Source organism: Lycium barbarum, chromosome 8 (assembly GCF_019175385.1).
Source record: "Lycium barbarum isolate Lr01 chromosome 8, ASM1917538v2, whole genome shotgun sequence".
Taxonomy (NCBI): Eukaryota; Viridiplantae; Streptophyta; class Magnoliopsida; order Solanales; family Solanaceae; genus Lycium; species Lycium barbarum.
In genome coordinates, this window is record NC_083344.1 from 64,085,771 (window position 1) to 64,095,514 (window position 9,744).

The 9,744-nt window shown below is 42.9% G+C and overlaps 1 protein-coding gene across 1 annotated transcript; it reads left to right on the forward strand.

The window, feature by feature from the left end:
* The first annotated feature begins 3,343 nt into the window (after positions 1 to 3,343).
* Positions 3,344 to 9,080, forward strand: LOC132605089 (uncharacterized). The gene is made up of 2 exons (XM_060318364.1): positions 3,344 to 4,074; positions 8,798 to 9,080. Exons 1-2 carry the CDS (start codon positions 3,510 to 3,512, stop codon positions 8,830 to 8,832), a joined length of 600 nt encoding a protein of 199 aa, XP_060174347.1. The 5' UTR covers positions 3,344 to 3,509; the 3' UTR covers positions 8,833 to 9,080.
* The last annotated feature ends 664 nt before the right edge of the window (positions 9,081 to 9,744 follow it).

Below are 9,744 nucleotides of genomic sequence, written 5' to 3' on the forward strand. Positions count from 1 at the left end.
TGCTAGCATTTCTAGTGGAGGGATATGTTACATCCGACATTTTTGTGTATTCGAAAAATTCAAGGTAAATTGACTTGTAATGGATAAGGCCACAATTGGACATTTCTTGGTATGAATGTGTAGGGTATAAAAACAATGGTGTGGAATTACGAAAGGTGGCCAAGGGCAAAAATTGGAATTTTGGAAACTTGCCCCATGAATTACAATATGTAACCACCAATTTGGGCTCAATAAAAATTAATGAAACAAGGCCCAACAAGGGGAGGCCCAACCGGCCAAAGGGTCCAAGCCCCTTAAGTGATTAATTTCCATGTGGAATTGTAAGTATACTTATCCTAAGAAGGTTCAAGAAGCAAAGCAAAAACCAAAGGGAAAAAAAAAAGAGGCGTTTCGGGTTTAGGAGGAAAAGAAGAGAGAAAAGAAAGAAAAATTTTGGGAGCCAAATCTTTGCTCTAAAAATCCAAGTTTTGTGAGATTTGTACTAAGCTCAAGGTTCTCTTCAAGTTGGTATAAATATTGTGGCAAGAAAACACTTTCATCCTCCAAGTGAAGGGCTTGAAGAAAGGTGAGAATTTCATGCTTTTGTTGTGTTATAAATGGTATATGTATGTTGTAGTATGTGTGAATGAATGAAAAACATTGAAATTTTGTGTGTTGGAACTAGGGGTGTGTTGGCCGAATATGTACATGAAATTGCATGATTTTAATGGCTTGAATTCTTGTTGTAATCTAGTTGTAATATGATGGGAATTATATTAGAAAGGAAAGTGGAATGAATTAGTGAAAAATTGGGAGTGTGGGAGGTGGCCGTGTGGTGCTAGGTTTGATATGAAATATGAATTTGATTTTTGGTTGTGTGCTAATTGAGTTAAGGTGAATTGAATCTTGTTAGCATGTTAATTGTGTTGTTATGGAAGATTGGTTATTAAGTTGTTGAAGGAAATTATTGAACTTTGTTATGATTTGTGTATAAGTGAAAATGAAAGTGTTAAGAGGCAAATTATGCTTATGACAATGAACTTGGAATATAAAAATGTGTTGATGAGTTTGCATGTTGAAAGTTAGGAAGGGATTGGAAAAGTAGTGACTTGATGGAAAGTTGAATGTTTGTGAATTTTATGAATATCTTGTGAATATTATGTGAACATGTTATGGATTCCTCCGATGTGTGTCGTAATGATTTTGATGGATAATGGATATGAAAATAATAAGTTTTGGTTGGAAATGTAAGCTTGAAACGAAAGATGATTCGTCGTGTCGAAGGGTGGCTAATAATGCCATAGCGTATGATTTAGTGGTTATTGATGTTTGTTGTTGTTTGGATGTCTCCTCTGGGTTGTTGTGTTGCTAAATTGAGCCGAGCTAAGTCTCGGGGATGTCGTATATACAGAGGAAATGCTGCCGAAATTTCGGTAGGCAATTATGTGTAAAGTTAGAATATTGAAAGAATGGAACTAACCAAATGGTAAACTTGACCATTTCCAGATTTTGGGCGAAATTTGGATTGACGCCAAGAGAGCATAAGGCCCCATCGAGGTATGTGAAGCACTTCTCTACGTTCCTAGGCATGTTCTGGATGTGGTAGGCTCGACCGCGAGCCTTAAGTCCGACTCCGTTCCCCGGAATTCGAGACGGAAAACCGCTCCAATTCCTTCAATTCAATTGAACCTATTTTCTTACAAATTGTCCTTAAAGTGAGATTTTGCACAAAAATTTCCCCAAACGGAGTCGGAACACTTCCGAATGAGTATGGGTGACCTCATAAGGTCAATTATCAATAATTTACGTATGTAGTCTCGGGTGGGTCCGAGGTGGGCCCACAAGGCCCGATACTCCCGGTACGATTTTAAAATACATCTGTTTTGGTCCGATGTTCTCCAAAAACTTCTGAACTATTGTTTTATGTATATTATGGCTATTTTTGTGTAATTTATACAATATGATTTCTGAACAGTTGAGAATCCCATTCTGATAATAATCTGTCGTGCCTTCCCAACTAGGATATAGGCGCGTACTATGCATACTATCTGGATATTCTGATTTTGGCTCGCCGTTTGGCACCCTTCAATTTGATCGAGTCTGTATGTTGAGTCTGTAGGTAGGTGGTTTCTCATTTATCGATTCGTGTCTGTCTCAATGCATTCTTTCACTGCGACCCGGGCCAGGTTCTGTTATCGTGCATAATTCTCTGCATTGTTCACCGCGTCCCTCGGCGTACGGGTCGGGATCTGTATGTCTGTATGATCTGTGTATGGGGATGGCGGCCAGGATGGCATATGATCTGATTTGATTCTGTCTGTCCACCGCGTCCCGTACTAAGAGGGCCGGGTTCTGTTACCGCGCCCCCAGACAGGGCCGGGATCTGTATGAATATATGCGTGTGCCATCTGTATTTATAAAGCACACGCCTTTGTATGATTTTGTATGACTCTGTGCTACTCTGCATGCATAATTCTGTCCGTCATACTACTGTCTGTCCGTCTGTGTTACAACTATTTCTGTATGTCCGTATGGCTTCTGCTTCTGTATGTCCGTATGGATTCAGATTCTGCTCGTCTGTCCGTATTATGATTCCGTTTGTCTGTCCGAACTATAATCCTGTTCATTTGTGTGTAACACGATTCTGTATGTCTGTCTGGATCATAACTCTGTCCGTTAGTTTGACTTATGATTCTGCCCGTTATATTTTTGTGACTATGTTTATATCTGTTACGTTTCTGCTTTACATACTCGGTACATTTTCCGTACTGACCCCCGTTCTTCGGGGGCTGCGCTACATGCCCGCAGGTACAGACGCGCCAGGTGACACGCCGCCAGTGTAGGTTCTGACTCTGCCATTCGAAGAGCTCCTTTGACTCGGAGCATATCTTTTGGTATATATTTTCTGTCTTCTGTGTACTCCGTATGTATGTATATTCTGGGTACGGCGGGGCCCTGTCCCGTCATATGATCCTGTATGTCTGTAGAGGCCTGTAGATGGATATGTGGGTTACGGGTTTCGTCTGTATGTTAGCCTTATCGGCTTATCTGTAAATGTCTGTATGTTCAGGTATATGTATATATATATGTAAGTTACGCGCGTGCCGTAATTGTATCGGCCTACTTCTGTACTTCTGTTTTGGAAAAAAAAAAAAAAACTCTGTATGGTTCGAGTTCGATCAGGTAGGTACGTATGGGTGCCCAGTTAGGGTACCAGTCGCGGCCACGGGGTTTGGGTCGTGACAAAAGTGGTATCAGAGCGGTTAGTCCTCGGTATGTCTACAGGCCGTGTCTAGTAGAGTCTTGGTTATCGATGTGTTGTGCACCACATCTATAAACAGGAAGCTACAGGGCATTTAGGATGTTACCCTTCTTTGAATTCTTAGATCGTGCGTTAAAGCTGTATGATTAGGACGATTCTCCCTTACGAATTGCGGTATCTACAGCGGGGCTCCAAAGGAGCAGAAGTGTCGGTATTCGGGAAAATGTTTCTGACCCTCTCCTTGCAGGTAGTTGTAGGTTGGTGACGAATGAAGAGGACGGCTTCCGACGATGAGGATGGGGGTGCCAAGAAGGCCCCCAGGTTGTCACCAGGGCCGAGTAGGCAGGGCCCCAGTTACTCGATCGAGACGGATCCTTCGGAGGATTCCCCGGAGGATAGCTACGATACGGATCCGTCGGAGGACCCATCTACGACTCCTCCAGAGACCCCGAACCCTGGAGCAGAGGATCCCGTGGAGGATGGCTACGATACAGATATCTCGGAGGATTTGGCGATGACCCCTCCGGAGCTTCTTACCTCCGAGGAGGAGGATAGTCATGAGGCAGGCCCGTCGGAGCATTCTTCTGGGATGACGCAGGAGGAGATTTTCAAGTATGCACCAGCTCTTATTATTAGGGAGAACCTTGATAGCCCGGCCACCTCGGAGAGTGCTATGGATTTCTCCTGTTCTTGGCCTGGGTCACCAGTGGGCCAGGATTTGTTTGATCGTCCATACCCCTCCGATTCAGATGCGGGTGATAATGGAAACCGGGTAGGTAGGGAGCAGACAGGCGTGGATGATAGTGGGCATACCTCTCACGGCAGCTCCCCAGGTCAGACTCGATATTGATTATTTATAAGTGTATGAGTTTTTAGAACTTCCTATGTGTGTATGATATTTGTAAGACGTTGTTCTATGAAGACGACGGAAATTTAAAGGAATTAGAGACCTAGTGACCCCAAGGCAAGGGCGACGGAGATGTCCCCACCGTCAGTGTGAGTCTAGAAATCCTGGATGAAGGTAAACAGGAAGGTGCCTTCGATGCTGTTTGAGTTGGGCGCGTGTGGTAAGTGTCGACGACATTATAATTCTCATTTGAAGTTATCAGCCCCGTGTGGCTGCGATACGATATGATATGATATGTATGTATGTGTATATGAGTTGGCCCTGTGAGGCATGATTGGTATTTCTGGTGTATAGGTTTTGGATAGTAAGAAATGCAGAGGAAACTCTGCCCAAATATTTCCAGGAATATGGAGGTTAACATGTAGATTAAGTACAAAAAGGTCCCGCGATACTTGTCAGACTTTAGTTCCTTCTGTCGGTGGCCGAAGAACACCTTGCGGTGACATTTTATCAGATTCCACCGATTATTTGGAGGCGGAATTCGTGTGACGAAGACTTAAATCCGTGGGTTATCTGTAATCATATGTATATGTGTATGAAAGTGAATGTTTAAGATTCAGAAAGGCGACATGGTAGTGGTACGACTTAGCCGGGGGTGGGACCCGCTACAAAAATTTTCCAAAAATTTGCGAAGACCCCGATTTGCTCTAAAATTACGTGACAAAGGTCGTGAGGGGCAATCGACGAAATTATATTAGCCCTAACGTGTCGAAATGCATGAAAGTTTCGGAGTTAAGCGTGCTCAGGCCATAGCAATTCTGGGATGGGTGACCCCCTGGGAAGTAATGCAAAGTTTTGCTCAAGTGTAGGTATGACCGATATAAATGAAAACTTGGGGTAATCTAAAGGAAAAGAGAATGTATGGAGTAATTAGCGCCTTTACAGATACCACACAGACCGACGCGGGTTAAATGGGCAAAAAGGAAAGGTGCGATACCACTCGGAAAACTTAGCGAATCTGGATAACAGTCAGCGACGACCCGAATGTTGTCAGGGGATAGAAAAAGCCCAATTACATCATAAGTTAGTCTGGTATGGCGATGGTTGTAAAAGGAAAGAGAGTATGGATAGTAGGGAAGGAGAGAGATAAGTAGAGCGAGTAAGCAGAAACTTTGAAAAAGTCGATAAGCGACACCCAAGACGATTTGTATGATTGATTCTGAATACGTTCCTGTCTGACATGTCTCTGTACGATTAAACCTGATTACGAATCTGTCTGACACACCTCTGTATGTCTGACTCTGGATATAAATCCGTCTGGTGTGCCTCCGTACGTCTAATTTTGGTCACGCATCTGTCTGATACATCTCCGCATGTCTGATTCTAAGTGTGACTCTGTATGATACATTTCTGTAAGCCTGATTCCGATTTCGAAGTCCGTCCGATACCTTTTTATACATCTGACTCTGATCTCAGATCTGTCTGACATACTTCCGTATCTCTTCTTTTGATTATGAATCTATCCGCCATAGTTTGGCATGTCTGCTTCCGATTACGAATCCGTCCGATATGCTTCTACGCGTCCGGTTCCAGTCCTGAATCTGTTGGTAAGAAGTGTCTGGTATGAAGTGGGATTATATTGGTGTGGTAGAAATCTCCGGAGTGTAACAAGAAATGATACGGACTAGGACGTCTGGAAAGCGTTCGTCAGTTACAAGAATATAGCTTATGGTTCGACGATTGCGTGGGGTACGAGAAGATATATTATGAAGGTATTTAAATCAGTGATGTGAAAAATTACCCCATAATGTTGGCAGAGAAGCCATGTCGGAAAGTCGGTAAAGGACGATTGTAAAGAGAACCCTCCCGAAGTAGTATGACGCCCCATAAGGTAAATTTAACATTCGAGGACGAATGTTCTAAAGGGGGGGAGAATGTTACATCCGACATTTTTGTGTATTCGAAAAATTCAAGGTAAATTGACTTGTAATGGATAAGGCCACAATTGGACATTTCTTGGTATGAATGTGTAGGGTATAAAAACAATGGTGTGGAATTACGAAAGGTGGCCAAGGGCAAAAATTGGAAATTTGGAAACTTGCCCCATGAATTACAATATGTAACCACCAATTTGGGCTCAATAAAAATTAATGAAACAAGGCCCAACAAGGGGAGGCCCAACCGGCCAAAGGGTCCAAGCCCCTTAAGTGATTAATTTCCATGTGGAATTATAAGTATACTTATCCTAAGAAGGTTCAAGAAGCAAAGCAAAAACCAAAGGAAAAAAAAAAAGAGGCGTTTCGGGTTTAGGAGGAAAAGAAGAGAGAAAAGAAAGAAAAATTTTGGGAGCCAAATCTTTGCTCTAAAAATCCAAGTTTTGTGAGATTTGTACTAAGCTCAAGGTTCTCTTCAAGTTGGTATAAATATTGTGGCAAGAAAACACTTTCATCCTCCAAGTGAAGGGCTTGAAGAAAGGTGAGAATTTCATGCTTTTGTTGTGTTATAAATGGTATATGTATGTTGTAGTATGTGTGAATGAATGAAAAACATTGAAATTTTGTGTGTTGGAACTAGGGGTGTGTTGGCCGAATATGTACATGAAATTGCATGATTTTAATGGCTTGAATTCTTGTTGTAATCTAGTTGTAATATGATGGGAATTATATTAGAAAGGAAAGTGGAATGAATTAGTGAAAAATTGGGAGTGTGGGAGGTGGCCGTGTGGTGCTAGGTTTGATATGAAATATGAATTTGATTTTTGGTTGTGTGCTAATTGAGTTAAGGTGAATTGAATCTTGTTAGCATGTTAATTGTGTTGTTATGGAAGATTGGTTATTAAGTTGTTGAAGGAAATTATTGAACTTTGTTATGATTTGTGTATAAGTGAAAATGAAAGTGTTAAGAGGCAAATTATGCTTATGACAATGAACTTGGAATATAAAAATGTGTTGATGAGTTTGCATGTTGAAAGTTAGGAAGGGATTGGAAAAGTAGTGACTTGATGGAAAGTTGAATGTTTGTGAATTTTATGAATATCTTGTGAATATTATGTGAACATGTTATGGATTCCTCCGATGTGTGTCGTAATGATTTTGATGGATAATGGATATGAAAATAATAAGTTTTGGTTGGAAATGTAAGCTTGAAACGAAAGATGATTCGTCGTGTCGAAGGGTGGCTAATAATGCCATAGCGTATGATTTAGTGGTTATTGATGTTTGTTGTTGTTTGGATGTCTCCTCTGGGTTGTTGTGTTGCTAAATTGAGCCGAGCTAAGTCTCGGGGATGTCGTATATACAGAGGAAATGCTGCCGAAATTTCGGTAGGCAATTATGTGTAAAGTTAGAATATTGAAAGAATGGAACTAACCAAATGGTAAACTTGACCATTTCCAGATTTTGGGCGAAATTTGGATTGACGCCAAGAGAGCATAAGGCCCCATCGAGGTATGTGAAGCACTTCTCTACGTTCCTAGGCATGTTCTGGATGTGGTAGGCTCGACCGCGAGCCTTAAGTCCGACTCCGTTCCCCGGAATTCGAGACGGAAAACCGCTCCAATTCCTTCAATTCAATTGAACCTATTTTCTTACAAATTGTCCTTAAAGTGAGATTTTGCACAAAAAATTCCCCAAACGGAGTCGGAACACTTCCGAATGAGTATGGGTGACCTCATAAGGTCAATTATCAATAATTTACGTATGTAGTCTCGGGTGGGTCCGAGGTGGGCCCACAAGGCCCGATACTCCCGGTACGATTTTAAAATACATCTGTTTTGGTCCGATGTTCTCCAAAAACTTCTGAACTATTGTTTTATGTATATTATGGCTATTTTTGTGTAATTTATACAATATGATTTCTGAACAGTTGAGAATCCCATTCTGATAATAATCTGTCGTGCCTTCCCAACTAGGATATAGGCGCGTACTATGCATACTATCTGGATATTCTGATTTTGGCTCGCCGTTTGGCACCCTTCAATTTGATCGAGTCTGTATGTTGAGTCTGTAGGTAGGTGGTTTCTCATTTATCGATTCGTGTCTGTCTCAATGCATTCTTTCACTGCGACCCGGGCCAGGTTCTGTTATCGTGCATAATTCTCTGCATTGTTCACCGCGTCCCTCGGCGTACGGGCCGGGATCTGTATGTCTGTATGATCTGTGTATGGGGATGGCGGCCAGGATGGCATATGATCTGATTTGATTCTGTCTGTCCACCGCGTCCCGTACTAAGAGGGCCGGGTTTTGTTACCGCGCCCCCAGACAGGGCCGGGATCTGTATGAATATATGCGTGTGCCATATGTATTTATAAAGCACACGCCTTTGTATGATTTTGTATGACTCTGTGCTACTCTGCATGCATAATTCTGTCCGTCATACTACTGTCTGTCCGTCTGTGTTACAACTATTTCTGTATATCCGTATGGCTTCTGCTTCTGTATGTCCGTATGGATTCAGATTCTGCTGGTCTGTCCGTATTATGATTCCGTCTGTCTGTCCGAACTATAATCCTGTTCATTTGTGTGTAACACGATTCTGTATGTCTGTCTGGATCATAACTCTGTCCGTTAGTTTGACTTATGATTCTGCCCGTTATATTTCTGTGACTCTAGTTCGGACTATGTTTATATCTGTTACGTTTCTGCTTTACATACTCGGTACATTTTCCGTACTGACCCCCGTTCTTCGGGGGCTGCGCTACATGCCCGCAGGTACAGACGCGCCAGGTGACACGCCGCCAGTGTAGGTTCTGACTCTGCCATTCGAAGAGCTCCTTTGACTCGGAGCATATCTTTTGGTATATATTTTCTGTCTTCTGTGTACTCCGTATGTATGTATATTCTGGGTACGGCGGGGCCCTGTCCCGTCATATGATCCTGTATGTCTGTAGAGGCCTGTAGATGGATATGTGGGTTACGGGTTTCGTCTGTATGTTAGCCTTATCGGCTTATCTGTAAATGTCTGTATGTTCAGGTATATGTATATATATATGTAAGTTACGCGCGTGCCGTAATTGTATCGGCCTACTTCTGTACTTCTGTTTTGGAAAAAAAAAAAACTCTCTATGGTTCGAGTTCGATCAGGTAGGTACGTATGGGTGCCCAGTTAGGGTACCAGTCGCGGCCACGGGGTTTGGGTCGTGACAAAAGTGGTATCAGAGCGGTTAGTCCTCGGTATGTCTACAGGCCGTGTCTAGTAGAGTCTTGGTTATCGATGTGTTGTGCACCACATCTATAAACAGGAAGCTACAGGGCATTTAGGATGTTACCCTTCTTTGAATTCTTAGATCGTGCGTTAAAGCTGTATGATTAGGATGATTCTCCCTTACGAATTGCGGTATCTACAGCGGGGCTCCAAAGGAGCAGAAGTGTCGGTATTCGGGAAAATGTTTCTGACCCTCTCCTTGCAGGTAGTTGTAGGTTGGTGACGAATGAAGAGGACGGCTTCCGACGATGAGGATGGGGGTGCCAAGAAGGCCCCCAGGTTGTCACCTGGGCCGAGTAGGCAGGGCCCTAGTTACTCGATCGAGACGGATCCTTCGGAGGATTCCCCGGAGGATAGCTACGATACGGATCCGTCGGAGGACCCATCTACGACTCCTCCAGAGACCCCGAACCCTGGAGCAGAGGATCCCGTGGAGGATGGCTACGATACAGAT